The sequence below is a fragment of the Lepus europaeus genome, chromosome 1 (genome assembly GCF_033115175.1).
Source record: "Lepus europaeus isolate LE1 chromosome 1, mLepTim1.pri, whole genome shotgun sequence".
NCBI lineage: Eukaryota > Metazoa > Chordata > Mammalia > Lagomorpha > Leporidae > Lepus > Lepus europaeus.
Window position 1 is genome coordinate 14,763,772 of NC_084827.1, and position 16,950 is coordinate 14,780,721.

General features: G+C 41.3%; 1 protein-coding gene across 1 annotated transcript in view; it reads right to left on the minus strand.

Moving 5' to 3' along the window:
* Positions 1 to 16,950, minus strand: part of LRGUK (leucine rich repeats and guanylate kinase domain containing) — a 133,791-nt gene that overhangs the window by 77,376 nt on the left and 39,465 nt on the right. Inside the window, exons 8-10 of the mRNA XM_062195156.1 lie at positions 6,337 to 6,417; positions 4,260 to 4,346; positions 2,363 to 2,469 (exon numbers count right to left, since the gene is read on the minus strand). Coding sequence (XP_062051140.1) covers positions 2,363 to 2,469; positions 4,260 to 4,346; positions 6,337 to 6,417 — 275 coding nt within the window. The remainder of the gene's footprint in view (positions 1 to 2,362; positions 2,470 to 4,259; positions 4,347 to 6,336; positions 6,418 to 16,950) is intronic.

The following is a 16,950-nucleotide window of genomic DNA, read 5'->3' on the forward strand; positions in this document are numbered from 1 at the left end:
CTGAACTGTAACTTAAAAATGGTTAAAGTGGCCAATTCTATGTAATATGTTTTGCTACCATAAAAAATGAGTAATTGAATGGACATTGCAAAGGCACAAAAAATTTAATGTTTTCAGTAACGATGTTGATGATAGTACTAGTATTGGTATTTTCATATCATTGTGATGTAATATGGAATTTTTAAAATGAGTAATTAAGAGACCTTCTATTTCATCTTTCTCTGTACCCTGGAGAACCAGGATTCTTGGTGTGAGAAGCTAAGCAAAAGCCTAACTGGCCTTGAGTTATAATAAGTATCAACATGAATTCAGGAAGTATTTAACCCATCTACTTACAGAGAGTCAGAAATAGATCTATCTAGACATATGAGACTGGAGAGACAGAGACAGATTGGGTAGATACAGCTGATAGGTACTCACAGACAAGACAGGATGGATGGAGGGAAGCAAGTAAATGTATTTTCAGCTCTTTCCTCTAAAAAGCCTAGAAACAGTGAATAATGCAGTAGCGCTGCACATCCTGGCGCCCAGCTTGGGACTGGGAAATACCGCTTCTCACTGAAACTGAGGCTTCCTGGAGACATGGCGAATTCCAGACTCGGAACAGGACATGTACAAGACACGCCTGGGGAACTGCATCATACCAGACGGCAAAGAAGCTATCGAGAACTTCGAAGCCAGAGCCAAAGTTTGGCCCCGTCATCGTAATACTGCCTCCTCTTCCCATCCAGGCCTGGAGAGGAAGCAGCGATCCCCCCGTCTTGCAGCACACAAACCCCAGGGCAAGTAGTCCGGGCTCCTCTCTGGGCGTCTGACTTCTCATGTTTCCAGAGAGCTGTGTACTAGCCCAGAGTGGGAGGGCCAATGGCAGGCCTACGTGCTAGCTACTGAACTGAACCATGAACATGGCTCCACCCTGGCACATCCAGGCCTGCTTGACCTTTGTTCTTGTTTGCCTGACAGCCAGAGATAATCAAGAAGTATATCTTTATCAAACACTCCTGCATGCTTCTTTGCCACATATTTTTATATAAATTTACCCTAAGGCATGAAGCAACTAGCAATATCATAAACTAGAAAAGAAATACAGTGAGTATATAAATGCCCTTCTTTTAAATCAAATGTGCTTTTCCAGATGCATGCAAATAAAGAATAAATCATTATACCAAGAGGGCTCCCATAAACATATAAAACTGTCAATGTCTACATTATTAAATTACATGTAAAAATCATGTCCTGAGATGTAAAATAAAACATTTTTTTTTCTCTCTATGGGAAACCAACCATGTGAAATACAGAAGCAAATGCCACATGAAGAAGAGAAGCCATTTATATCCAAGAGATTTTACAAGTATTTTTAAAGTGCCTTTGGGTATTGATAGAACGTCTGTAATATACTTATAGCATAAATGGCCATCTGCTCCAACAGATTGTTTAAAAAGAAATGGAGAAACCGTGATAAATCTGTCTTCGAATTTAGAGGTGAGAGACTCTATTCATGTCTTCATCCAGGCTGGGTGAATCTTCTGCGACACAGGGAAAAGACTATTTCAGGTTTCCCTTAGGCAGGCCAGGCTTCCTTCTAGGAACTCCCTAATAATCTGAATTCAAGAAGGCTCTTCACAGAAGTGTTTAGCATTCACTCACAGCTAAGGAAAAATTTACAATGGATATAAATGATCACAATTTTCTGTTAATGAGGTTAAAAGCTGTTTCTTTCCTAAGAAAAGTTTCCGGTGCTGTGGGTAGCAGGTGAAGCCACCACCTGCAGTGCCAGCATCCCATATGGGCACTGGTTCGAGTCCCACCTGCTCCACTTCCCATCCAGCTCTCTGCTATGGCCTGGGAAAGCAGTAGAAGATGGCCCAAGTCCTTGGGCCCCTGCACCCACGTGGGAGTTCAGGAAGAAGCTCCTGGTTCTTGGCTTCAGATCGGCCCAGCTCCAGCTGTTGTGGCCAATTGGGGAGTGAACCAGTGGATGGAAGATCTCTCTCTCTGCCTCTACCTCTCTGTAGCTCTGCCTTTCAGGTAAAAAATAAATCTTTAAAAGCTTTTTTTTTTTTTTTTTAAAGATTTCACTATTGTATGGGACAGGCTAGCCAACTTATAAGGGCCCAGGTGAAGGAATGAGGATGAATCAACCCATCGTTCTTGGGAAAACACTGAGTGAGCAGTACATTCAGGTACATGCACGCCACAGCTGAGACAATGCAGTCATCAAAGAAAGACTTGCGCCCTTCCCTTGGAGAAGCTGAGAACCCAACATTTACAGGGAATGAGTGGGTCACAGAAGAGAGGGCTAGGGAAAACGGTGAGGCTGTCTTGCTTGCCCACTCTGACTTCTCCCTGTGGAAGATCATACCTGTCAAAGATCCTCTGTGGGTGCATCATGCTGTTGACAACATGCGTCAGGTGATCCCGGGCTGCGACCACTTCAGGGGGAGGGTCGTATTTATTCACTGCGGCAACCTTTTCCAGAATTAGAAATGTAAAAGGAAAAATGCTTTGTCTCTAAAAAGACAAGGCTTAGGTTTTCTTTATTAAAAGATTCTAGATACGCAACAAGGTATACAAAATAATTTAACACGTGCCGTGAAATTTTGTATTCAGTCTTCACACTCCTACTCTAACTTTCCATAAACCTGGGTAGCAAGAATTATCTTAAACTATTGAGCAGAGTTCTTTGACACCCTCCTCCTTTATACTTCCTGGTTTGGGAGGGGAAAGGGCAGAAATAAAGCAGAGCCTCTGAAGTTCATAACGACTTTTAATGTAGTATCAGTCCAACTTTAGTGTGGAAATAGGAAAAGCAATTCACAGTTCTAGATTCCAGGCAGCTGGTGCCGTGGAATTAATTCATCACGCCATCTCATCAAGAACTAGTCCTGTGATCTCAAATTTTATGAAAACGTCTTCCTCTTTCAGCATGGTTCTCTTTCCCTCTATGTTGCCACTCCTCTAAAGACATTATCCTTATCTCTCATATCTTTACTTAATAACATGGTTTTAAATTGTAGCCTGTTCATAAAATGTTAAAGGAGAAGACGAATCTACTAAGTCCCGTTGAGTATAACAACAGACCAGCTTCTGGAACTGTTTTTAGCTAAGACTTCAGACGGCACTATGAGATGGAATACGTGCTTCTCCATATATTTATACCTGCCTTCATTCCCATCTGAAATTTGCACCCAGCGTATAAAATCCTCATTAGTAGAGATTTCAGCTGTCAGCATCCACTAAAGGAAAACAAAACAGCTACTACAAACCATGGAAGCAGGGCAGGCGCTAGTTAGTGTTCATGGGCTGGTTCTCTGGTATCGTATGACCAGGTAGGTTATTTTCTAAAGAGCAGAACTGAGATTTAATACCAGGGTAGTGATGTACTTGAGTATCTTTCAACTATCCACAGAATGACAATGTCACACCTTTTATTGTTATATGAGTTTTTAAAATAACACAGATAGAATCATACATTCACCAAACAGAATAGCTACCCAAACTGGTACTCTTTGCTGCCCATGCAAGGGGAAATCAAAGAGTTCATGGTAGATGCACATTATGAAAAAACTACCCATGGATTTCCAAAAATTTTTTGCAACACAATAATCTTCTTTTTCTGTTTTTCCACAAACTTTTTGAAGTACCCCCATGTAAGTAGAGTGTTGCTTCTTTCTCCATTGCCAAACTTTTTTTTTGTTTTTTTTTTTTGGACAGGCAGAGTGGACAGTGAGAGAGAGAGAGAGAGCGAGAAAGGTCTTCCTTTTTGCCGTTGGTTCACCCTTCAATGGCCGCCACAGCCGGCGCGCTACGGCCGGCGCATTGCGCTGATCTGAAACCAGGAACCAGGTGCTTCTCCTGGTCTCCCATGCGGGTGCAGGGCCCAAGCTCTTGGGCCATCCTCCACTGCACTCCCGGGCCACAGCAGAGAGCTGGCCTGGAAGAGGGGCAACCGGGACAGGATCCGGTGCCCCGACCGGTTCTAGAACCCGGTGTGCCGGCACCACAAGGCGGAGGATTAGCCTGTTGAGTCGTGTGGCCGGCTCCATTGCCAAACTTTTCATTGGAAAAGCACAGGCCTTTCACGGCATCTGTGCCTATGCTCAGCTTTGCAGGATGAAGCTGAACAAGAAAAACATTTCCTAAGTAAACAATGCAGTTCCATATTATTATGTGACTTGCTGATTGCTTCACTGGTCCTGCAGCAGGGTGAGCTTTTGAGTATATTAACTCTTAAACACAGAAATAACATGATTCCATACCTTTTCTTCCACTTTAATCTTCTTTAGATCTAATTCTGTTAATCGTAGCAGTGTAAAAATTACGAAGAGCCAATATTCAGATTTTTCCTATTCAAAATATCAAGAACACTATTCAACCACTTGCCTTTGTCCAAATCAACAAGCATTAACAGCTGTTTTCTTGAGCTTAGGTCTTCACCTACTATCGCTGTCACTCCCACATCCCCTCAGGGTCTCTATATCTTCATGCTTATCAGTTCCCTTATAGTAACAACTCACAGGCAGACTGTGCCCTGCAACTTATAAAGTTCTTCACCTGTGTGGATCTTGTTAATCTCTCTGCGAGATAAGCAAGAGAGGTAGGATTACCCTTATTTCTAAAGAGAAAAACAACTAAGCCTCAGAGAGGTAAACTATTCCATTCAAGATTCCATGGCCAGTAACTCAAACTCTGCCCTCCAAAGAATTTCTTATTACAAATAATGAAGCTTTATTATTATTTTGTTATTACTTAGTTGTGTGATTCTGTATTAATCTGTACTATTAATTTGCCTTACAACATTGATACTGATTTTTAAAACAAATTCCTTATTATTCCCTACCATCTGCTACACCGGGATTATTTGTCTTTTAGAAACGATTAATTTTGTATTAAGAAGCTACATCTCTTTGAAGGAAAAAACACGGTGCACACTCTTCATGGATCTGAAGCTGGGGTGATAGCACTTTAAGCCCCATTCATTACTTTCTCAGAGATAGGTTTAAATCGCATGACCACAAAGCAAGTGTTTGGCCCAGCAGTTAAGTATTTGCATCCCGTAGTGTAGTGCCTGGGTTCAGTGCTCAACTCTGACTCTGGAGTTCAGCTCCCTGCCAATGCAGATTCTGGGAGGCAGAAGTGACGGTTCACGTAGTGTGGATAACCTGGACTGAGTCTGCGGCTCCTGACTTTGGCCCTGTTCCAGCCTTTGTGGGCCTTCAAAGAGTGAAACAGTGGATGGGAGCCTTCTTTTTGTCTATATATCTCTATTTTTTAAAAAATAAATAAATAAAAATTGCCTGCCACTTTCATACCAAGAGCTGTATTGATTTTTAAATCTTTACTTGTTTTTTTTTTTTTTTTAATTTTGTTTTTTCGCCTGTCTGGACATGTCATCAAGACACAAAAATACAGGTACACAGAGACACATACTAAGCCCAGAGTCTGTAAAACATTAAGTGAAGGATATGGGTAGAAAAATAGAATAAAGGACAAAGAAGGAAGGAGGAAGGGAGGGGAAGTAGGTGGCCAGGAAAAGGATCTATGAATACAGGGGGTAGAGGAGTCTGAAAAACCAGTTCCAGATCCCTAATCAGAGGTCAAGAACCCCTGGGAAGTATATTATTTTCTCCTATAATTATTTTACAACCATGCCAATTTCACGGCTAAATCAAATCCAAGTTACTTTAAGCATCTCATCTTAGATTTTCTTTTCCCTGGCATAAAATAGGAACCATAATCTTTCGATGCTTCTGGTGTCTTACATCTCTAATGCAAAAAACCCCACTCTTCTACAATCTCATCTCCACCCTATGATCTTTAGTACTAGCAGAGATGAGCTGGAAATGACCACGCAGAGCAGGTCAACACTGGACTCTTCTGTTTCAAATTAAGACAAACTATTAATATTCCTAGTGTGTGTGTGTGTGTGTGTGTTTGACAGGCAGAGTGGACAGTGAGAGAGACAGAGAGAAAGGTCTTCCTTTGCCACTGGTTCACCCTCCAGTGGCTGCCGCGGCTGGTGCACCGCGCTGATCCGAAGGCAGGAGCCAGGTGCTTCCTTCTGGTCTCCCATGCGGGTGCAGGGCCCAAGCACTTGGGCCATCCTCCACTGCACTCCCGGGCCACAGCAGAGAGCTGGCCTGGAAGAGGGGCAACCGGGACAGAATCCGGCGCCCCAACCGGGACTAGAACCCGGAGTGCCGGCGCTGCATGAGGAGGATTAGCCTAGTGAGCCGCGGCACCGACCCCTAGTATTCTTTGTCAAAAGTTTCTTAAAGAAGAAAAAAAAACAAGATAGTCCTTTTCTCCCCTTCCTTGACTTAAATGATCTCTCACCTGAATTGGATTTCTTAGGAGATTCAGAATTCGAAGGATAGGTAGATTTTCAATGTAATATATTTCACTCAGCTCAGCGATCTGTTTAATTAAAGACAAATTATTATAAACAGAGGAAAGGCACAAATAGAACACATTAATATGAGCTCATTTGGACCCTTTAAATTCAATGTATTTTTAAAACTACTATGTTTATTTCTGTGGTATCCATTATAACATCTCATTTTTCATCTCTGATTTTATTAATTTGGGTCTTCTTCTCCACCCCCAATTTTTGATTAGTTGGGCCATGGTGTATCAATTTTGTTCATTTTTTCAAAAAACTAGCTCTTCTTTTCACTCATATTTCATAGTTTTTGTTTCAATCTTGTTTATTTCTTCTCTAATTTTAATTACTTCTGCCCTCTTCCTAATTTTGGGTTTGGTTTGTTCTTGTTTTTCTAGGTCCTTCAGATGCACTGTTAGATCATTTATTTGATGCCTTTCCAATTTATTCCTATAAACTTTCCTCTTAACACTGCTTTTGCTATCTCCCGTAAGTGTTGATAGGTTGTGTTGTCATCTTCATTCATTTCTAGGAATTTTTTGTTTCCCTTCTGATTTCTTCTATAATCCACTGTTCATTCAGGATCATGTTATTCGGGGTCCATGTGTCTGCATATTTTCTAGAGCTTTTAAAGTTGTTGATTTCCAGCTGCTTTTCACTGTGGTCAGAAAAGATACATGCTATGGTTCCAAGCTTTTTTAATTTGCTGAGACTTGCTTTATGGCCTAGCATATCATCTGTCCTAGAGAAAGTTCCATGCACTGATGAGAAGAATGTGTAGTCTGCAGCTATGGGATGAAATGTTCCAAAGCTACCAATTAGGTCCATTTAGTCCATAGTACAGATTAGGTCTGTTGCTGCTTTGTTGATTTTTGTCTACTTGATTAGACAAAGCACAGTGTTGAAGTCTCCCATTATTATTTTATGGGAGCTTATGTCTCCCTTTAACTCTATTAACATTTGTTAACAGATAGGACAGAAATAAAAAAGAGCCATCAGGAATTACTACCAACAGCTATATGCTAACATATAGAAAAATCTAGAAGAAATGGATGGATTTCTGGACACATAAAATCTACCAAATTTGAGTCATGAAGACACAGAAAACCCAAGTAGACCAATGACCAAGACAGAGATTGAATCAGTAATAAAGATACTCTCAACAAAGAAAAGCCCAGGGCTAGATGGCTTCACTACTGAATTCTACCAAACTTTTAAAGAAGAACTAACTCCATTTCTTCTCAAACTATTCAAAACAATTGAAAGGGAAGGAATCCTTCCAAACTCCTTCTATGAGGCCAGGGTCACCTTAATTCCAAAACCAGAAAAAGATACAACAAAGAAAGAGAATTACACACCAATATCCCTGATGAACACAGACCCAAAAATATTCATCAAAATACTAGCTAACAGGATCCAACAACACATCAGAAAGATCATTCACCTAGACCAATTGGGATTTATCCCTGATATGCAGAGATGGTTCAACATATGCAAATCAGTAAATGTGATACATCACATCAAAAATTGAAGAACAGCAACCATGATTATCTCAATAGATGCAGAGAAAACATTTGATAAAATATAATATCCTTTCATGATAAAAACCTCAAGCAAATTAGGCATAGAAGCAACATCTCTCAACATGACAATGTGTGACAAATCTAGAGCTAGGATCATATTGAATGAGAAGTTGGAAGCATTTCCACTAAGATCTGGAAACAGACAAGCCTGCCTACTCTCAGCATTGGTATTCAATATAGTTCTTGAAGTTTTAGCCAGAGCCATTAGGCAAAATAATAGTAATAATAATAATAATATCAAAGGGATATAAATTAGAATGGAGGAAGTCAAATTATCCCTCTTTGCAGAAGACATGATCCTATATAGAGAGGAACCAAAAGATTCCACTAAGAGAGTACTGGAATTTCTAAGAGAGTTTGGTAAAGTTACAGGACATAAATCAATACACAAAAATCAATAGATTTTGTGTACACAAACAATGCTATGGCTGAGAAAGAACTTGTAAGATCAGTCCCATTCACAATAGCTACAAAAATTTAAATACTTTAGAATGAATTTAACCAGGGATGTGAAAGATCTCTACAATGAAAATTACAAAACGTTAGAGAAAGAAATGGAAGACGCATAAAAATGAAAGAATCTTCCATGATTTTTAATTGGAAGAATTAATATCATCAAAATGTCCATATTATCCAAGCAATTTAGATTCCCAGTTAATCCCAATCAAAATACCAAGGACATTCTTCTTGGATCTAGAAAAAACAATGCTAAAATTCATATGGAAACATAACAGACCCTGCATAGCTAAAGAAATCTTAAACAACAAAAACAAAGCTGGAGGTATCACAATACCAGATTTCAAGACATACAGGGCAGTTATAATCAAAACAGCCAGGTACTGGCACAAAAATAGACATGTAGACTGATGGAACAGAAGACAAACTCCAGAAATTAATGCATGCAGTCTATCAGCTGATCTTTGACAAAATCAATCCCTGGAGAAAGGATAGTCTTCAACAAATGATGCCAGGAAAATTGAATCTATGCATGTAGAAATATGAAACAAGACCCCTATATTACAGCTTATACAAAATTCAACTCACATTGGATCAAGGATCAAAATTTATAACCTGATACCAACAAATTACTCTAGGAAAATATCAGGGAAATTCTTCAAGACATTGGCATACGCAAAGATTCTTGGAAAAGACCTCAGAAGCACAAGCAATAAAAGTAAAAATGGGCAAATGGGATTACATCAAGCTAACAAGTCTGCAATGCCAAGGAAACACCCCACAAAGTGAAGAGACAACTGACAGAATGGGAGAAAATATTTCCAAACTATGCAACTGATAAAGGATTAGTATCCAGTATATACAAAGAGCTCAAGAAACTCAATAACAACAAAATAATCATGAAATAGGCAAAGGATATGAACAGGCTTTTTTCAAAGAATGAAAAACAAATGGCCAACAAACATATGAAAAAATGCTCAAGATCACTAGCCATCAGGGAAATGGAAATAAAAATAAAAATGAGGTTTAACCTCACCCAGGTTAGAATGGCTCTCATACAGAAATCAAAAAACAATAAATGCTGGCAAAGATGTCAGGGAAAAAGGTACCCTAATAGACTGTTGGTAGGAATGTAAACTAGTACAGCCATTATAGAAAACAGTATGGAGATTCCTCAGAAATCTGAAAGTAGCTCTATCATGGGACTGAGCCATCCCAGTCTTGGGTATTTATCCCAGCAAAGTGAAATCAGCATATGAAAGAGTTACTTGTATCCCCATGTTTATTACTGTTCAATAGCTAAGATATGGAATCAACCCAGATGTCTACCAGCTGATGATGGGATAAAGCAAATAGGACATACTCAGCCATAAAAAGAACGAAATCCTGTCTTTTGCAACAAAATGGATGAAATTGGAGGTCATTATGCTTAGTGAAGTAAGCCAGTCCCCAAAAGACAAATACCACGTTTTCTTTTATGTAGTAGTTAATATAGTAGCTAATATTTATCATATGTTTTCTCTGATACAGAAGTTAATATACAATTCAAAAAATACATAAGAAGGAAATGGACATGATGAGATTGATTGTTGTTTTAAACCTGGTTTCTACTCCTGTGGAACTATAGTCTGTTACTTACTTAATATTATGGTTAGTGGTATATTAAGCCTGTGATTATAGAATGGACTCAAATTATGTTTTTGCAAAAATTTTAAAAAAAGGAAGGAAGGAGAAAGGATTAAGGGAAGGGAAAAAGGGGGAGAGGGAAATGTGGTTATCTTCTCAGAATTGTACTCACGAAATCTGTTCTCTTTATATTAATAAAAATTCTTTTAAAAATTGCTCTGCTGAATATCTAGCTTTCTAATGAGAATTCCATAGAGCTATGCAGAACAAGGGACTGACTGCACGCTCCTTCAATAAATGGGAACGAACACAGCAGCGTCTTTTCCTTTCTGGCTAGAGAACAGTAAAGCCCCGCCTCTGATCCAAACTTATTTTAAGGTAGAAATAAACTAGTAGATAAAATCAGAGAAACAGGGGCTGGCACTATGGCTCAGCAGGTTAAGCTTTATCTGCAGGGCTGGCATCCCATATGGGTGCTGGTTTGAGTCTCGGCTGCTCCACTTCCAGTCCGGCTCCCTGTTAGTGCGTCCGGGGAAAGCAGCAGAAGATGGCTCAAGTGCTTGGGCCCCTGCACCCATGTGGGAGACCCAGATAAAACTCCTCGCTCCTGGCTCCTGGCTTCGGCCTGGCCCAGCCCTGGCTATTGCAGCCATTCAGGGAGTGAACCAGCGGGTAGAAGATTCTTTCTCTCCTTCTCTGTAACTCTATTTTTCAAATAAATAAACGAATCTTTTTTTAAGTGAAAAAACAAATCAGAGAAACAATAAAAATACATATAAGGTGCTGTACACTCTTATTTAATGCTATAACTAGTACTCCAACAGTATTTTTTTTCACTTTGTGTTGCTATATGGGGGCAAACTGTTGAAATCGTTACCTAATATATACTAAACTGATCTTCTGTATATAAAGAGAATTGAAAATGAACCATGATGTGATTGGAAGGGGAGAGAGAGCGGGAAAGGGGAGGGTTGTGGGTGGGAGGGAAGTTTTGGGAGGGGGAAGCCATTGTAACCCATAAGCTGTACTTTGGAAATTTATATTCATTAAATAAAAGTTTAATTTAAAAAAAAATACATATAAGGGCAACCTGATTATGCACCCCAACCCTCATCCCTGTTCCTAGGCCTCAGTCCCCCAACTTCCCCCCACTAACTCAGCGTCTGCTACCCTGGTCTCATTAACTGATTCAGCCTCCTTATTCCACCTGTATGTGTGCCTCTATCACTTTTTCCACAAAAGAATTATTTTAAGGTAAAAACTGAAAGCTATGCACAAACTTCTTGATGAGTATCCACTGTTCACCTTAACTTGTTTTGCTAAACTGCACACTGAAGTTTACCTACTTCTCTGCATAGGTTACGTTTCACAACTTTTAAAAGAGGAGAAAAAAGAGTATTCTGAGCTCAGGTTGAAGCAGGCCCTCAGTTCTCCACTAAAGACAAATAGTTTTGCTTAAATTTCCTGTAATTAGCAAACCTATAATTTTCTGAATGTTTATTTATTTGAAAGGCAGAATTTACACAGAGAGAGGGAGATACAGAGAGGAACAGACAAAGAGAGAAACAGATCCCCCCATCTGCTGGTTCACTCTCTGAGTGGCTACAACAGCCATGCCTGGGCCAAGTGAAAGCCAGGAGCCAGGAATTCCATCTGGTCTCTCTCGTGGGTGGCAGGGGCCCAGGAAACTGGGCCATCCTCTACTGCCTTCCAAGGTACATCAGTAAGAAACAGAATCAGAAGTGGAGCAGCCAAGACTTGAACCTCTCGGACATGGAATGCTGGCATCGCAAGTGGTGGCTCAACCCACTGCATCACAACGCCAGCTCCAGAACTGCAATTTTATTTAAAGTATAAAATAGTGAACTTTTATAAAAGGTTAACAATCATCTTTTCATTTCTATTTTCCCCCCAAATCATGTCTGCATACATTATAAAGCATTCCAATAGCATGGTCACCAATACTCCTGAGTTACTCAATTACTAAGTCAGGTGATGAACATATGTCCTATGTTCCAAAGACATAATATGACAGGTGAACGTGAGTTACAATATATAACCTGCACATATTAATTGGGGCAGAGCATCGTTATGCTAGTAGGCATCTTTTGCCATTGGATACTAGACTATCTACCAGGTTGCCATTATAAGACATCTATAAGAAAAAAAGGGATCACTGAAAAAATATTGTGGTATTCAGGAAGAGTAAACTTGGTTCACGTTTTTCGGTAAAAACTTTCCAGCAATGGATTTCCATCTATCACACAGGTCTTGTTATTGGACCTAACACAAATGTTAAGAGAGAGCTCCTGCATTCACCACGTCTTACTAACAAGTCCCAGCCACTTGTGCTTGTACACATGACTGGCCGCAGCAGAAATTGCTACGTTAACTTTCTTAAGGGCATTCTGATACATTATAGGTGCTTAGGCTGGGAACCAGCTTCCCCACTTGAGAGGTTTATATCAGAGATCAGCAGACAAAAATCAGATACAACATGTTACCAGTAAAACTGAACGTATTCCTAAGAAACCATCATCATGTGATTGAATGAGACAGAATAGTCCCAGTTCAGCAATACAATGCGTGCTCATTTTGAAGACTGCTATCTATGGTGACTGACAAGGAGAGACCTCCTTGATAGGAGAATAGAATGAATGGAATGATCATGGATCATATAACCTATGTTCTACAAACATAGCTGGGATCACCCGGACTTCTGCAAATCAAACAAAAGGGTGGAGCTTCTCTCCTAGTCCTGCCAAGGACAGGATGAAGCTAGGAAAGGGAGTGCAACACACACTGGTTGTCCTGCCTGTGCCTCCCTCTCCTGGGAGTTCTTCAGCAAGACACTGGGCATACAGGATAGCTGTTATCATATTACCATTAGACATTAGAAGAGTGAATTTAGATTTTTGTTTCAATTATGTAACAAAATTACTTATGGCTTAAGAGTTAAAGATGTGTGGGGGCCGGTGCTGTGGCACAGTGGGCTAAGCCACAGTCTGCAGTGCCGGCATCCTATATGGACACCCTGTTTGAGTCCTGGCTGCTCTGCTTCCGATCCAGCTCCCTGCTAACGCACCTAGGAAAGCAGTGGAGGATGGCCCAAGTGTTTGGGCCCCTGCACCCATGTGGGAGACCCACAGGAAGCTCCTGGATCCTGGCTTTGGACTGGCCCACCTGTGGCCATTGCAGCCATTTGGGGAGTGACCAGTGGATGGAAGACCTTCCTGTCTCTCCTCTCTCTCTGTACCTATGCCTTTCAAATAAGTACACAAATCTTTAAAAAAATCCTTAAAAAGAATTATAGGTGGGCCAAGTGTAGCAGTACAACAGGTGAAGCTGCTGCCTGCAATCCCAGCATCCCATCGGGCACAGGCTCATTTCCCAGCTGCTCCGCTTCTGATCCAGCTCCCTGCTAAAGGCCTGGAGAAGGCAGTAGAACATGGCCCAAGTGCCTGGGCCCCTGCACTCATGTGGGAGACCTGGAAGAAGCTCCTGGCTCCTGCTTTGGTCACGGCCCAGCCCTGGCCATTGTGGCCACTGGAGAGTGAACCGGCAGAAGGAAACTCACTCACTCACTCTCTCTCTCTCTCTCTAACTCTGCCTTTTAAATAAATAAAAATAAATCTTAAAAAAAAAGAGTTATAGGTAATAAAAAATTAGGAGCTGCTGTTTGGCCTAGAGGTTACATACTACTTGGAACACTTGAATCCCACACTGTGGTGCCTAAGTTCAGCTTCCAGCTCCACTCCTGATTCCAGATTCCCGCTAATGTACACTTCAGAAGGCAGCAGATGTTGGTTCAGGTACTTGGGGGGGCCCCTGCCACCCATGAGGGAGCCCTCGATTAAGTCCCTGGCTCCTGGCTTTAGCCTGGCTCAGCCTTAGTTGTTGTGGGCATTTGGGGAGTGAAACTACAGATGGGAGGAGTCTCTATCTTGAAAATAAATAATAAGTAAATAAACAAGTAAAGATAAAATTAGATGAATACCTATCAGACTTCAGAATGGAAAAAAAGTTTCATAAAAATTTTAGGAATAAAACTGACACAAAAGAAAATATTGACACTACTTCATAAATAATTTTAAGGTATAAACCAAAAGTATGACAAGTACAATGAAAAGCAAAGAACAACTATAGTAAAATAAGTGATAGTCAAGGGCATGAATTGAGAACTTCTTAAAAGAAAACCAAATAGCTAACATAGGTAGAAACAAATGTTTAACCTCACTGGCAATCAAAGAAATTCATATGAAATAGAATATAAAAATACTGATTTTTCTGTACCAGACTGACATAATTTCAAGAAGATATTTTCTGATAAGGAAATAGAAAGATGTGCTGATAACAAAGTGTTAAAATGCGTACATGGCTGGAAATATATTTAGAATCTTATAAATGCCCAGACCCAAGAAAGGTATTTCCAAGACTATCCCAAGAACACAACAACAAAAATGCATTTCAAAGGCTTATGTACAAAGGGACTATTCATGGAAAATAGAATCAAAAGATAACTCGAGTTTCACATCAATTTTACATCAACCCTCTCGTGTAAGAATATATATACTACAATATTATTATTATTATTATTATTTTTGACAGGCAGAGTGGATAGTGAGAGAGAGAGAGACAGAGAGAAGGGCCTTCCTTTTTGCCGTTGGTTCACCCTCCAATGGCCACCGCGGCCGGCGCATCGTGCTGATCTGAAGCAAGGAGCCAGGTCCTTCTCCTAGTCTCCCATTACAATATTATTTTAATAGTAAATCTTATAAAAACACAAATTTCATAAGCAAGTAACTCAGTAAATCCTGACATGCTCATTCAACAGATTTTTACAACTATTAAATAAGAGTTCTGAAATGCTGGGACACATACATAGATCCTCAGGGGGACTTGGACAAATTTTTTGAGGGCTGCAATTTAACCTACTCTACTTACTTAGGGTTATGAGCTTCTAAGAGAAGTAACTGCACAGGCATGGTTTGTCTTTTATCATGGAGAGCTGGCATATATCATGGTCTGCACAGCCGTAGTTTAGGGCAAAATGGAAATCCAGGAACTCAGGGTTCTGGATTATCGGTAAGGATAGATGGCACCTTAGTCATCCAGTCACAGTCACCTGAACAGGAAACCTGGGAGTCCTCTTTGGCAACATCTTCTCCATCTACAACCTCCTCTCTACCCTAGAAGTCTTCCAGGAACCAGCCTTCTGTCTCCTCACTACCCCTTCCTTATTTAAAGCCCTCATTGTCTCTGCTCAGACAGCTCTGCTGAGCTCCAGTCTCTATCACCTCTCTCCATGCAGCAGAAAAACACTCCAGCCTTATTTCTGATACATAATCATTCCAGAATCTTATCACACACAATCAAGAGCTTGAGAGGCCAGGCTGGGCACTGCTGAGGGCTCCTGAGGTCCTGAATTCGGTCAATCAATATTCTGCAACGCCAGCTGTGAGCCAGGCACTGCACAAGGCAAACGTGATAGAGTCCCCGAGCCCGTGAAACTAACACTGCAGTGAGGAAGACAGTAACTACCCAGGATGCCAGATTAGAATATATGATATGTCGTACCCTTGAGCAGTCCTAAGTGCTGATTACAGAACAGGAAGGGGTTCTGGTGAGGCCACAGGTGGTCAGAGGCCATTGTTGTGAGGGTGTGACAGAAGCTTAAATGCAATGAGGGCGTGAACTGTTTCGGAACTTTGGGGAAAATTTTCTAACAGAGAAGCCAGATGTGTGAAGCTCCCATGGTGGAAGTCAGCTTGGTCCGTCTGCGAGGTGCAGGGAAATGTCCACAACTTCCACAACTTGGCTCTGAAACTCTTTTCTGCAAGGCCTTACTCCAGCAGCTACCCCTGAGAGTGCTGTCTCCACCCTGAGTCACGTGAGCTGGCCACAGCAGGTCCTCTGTCCCGCGCTGCAGGCCTAAGCAAGTCACCTGCCTACAATGCACAGAGCCTTGGGGCCAACAGCCTGCACTCACTCACTCATCAGTGAGCCCATGCAAAGTGAGGTAATGGACACCCAAGCCAGCTGAGCCCATCACCGTGGGGCGGCTCACCAAGAAGCAGGCAAGGAGTAAGGGGTCCAGAGGAAAGGATAGGGTCCTAGCTCCAAATATGCACCCACCAGTGTTCTCTGCAGAGGTCAAGGCTATCCAGAAAGAACAGCTGCTGGGATAGCTTTTGCAATCTTTGAAGCTACACAGCAGATCAGCTACCTGCCTGGGCCAGCCCCTCTCTAGATGCAAAGAAGCCAGAGCCCCCCCAGAGAGGCAGCCTCCTTTCTATCTGCACCCCACAGCAGGAACACCTGCACCAGGTAGAATGCAGACTGATTTCAGCACAAGATCCAACCACAGCAGTGTCTTTGTACCCCACCCTGGCTGCCTCTGCACCAGCTGTCAGCCTTTGGAGGCCCCAAGTACCCCAAGGAATGATCTAGTCTAACCCTTTTCTTTGGAAGTCCTAACACACACATATCCAGAGAGCAAATAAGTTGACTTAAAATCAGATTGTATTCAGTTCCCCAAAATTCCTTTTCCTCACATAGATGAAAAGAAGTGTGAGCCAGGATCCAGCAAAGATGGGAAGAAATTCCCACGCACTGCTTGCCTGAAATATTAGATGATATCTATCTCTGAAAAAAAAAAAAAACAAAGAGTTACACAGAATTTCCTAGCTATATAAAGTATCACAAAAAATAAAGCTTAGGACAACAGTCTTCAGCTGCCGTCACCTCTATCCATGTTCAGGAAGAAGGGTTGGAGCACTGCAAAAACTGGAGACCAGGACCTCCGGGAGGAATGCTGCTGCTACTTAGGATTTAAGGTCGTCCCATGCTTCTGTTGCATGGTGGGCATTATCTTGTTGGACCTCACAAACCCACTGAAAAGTA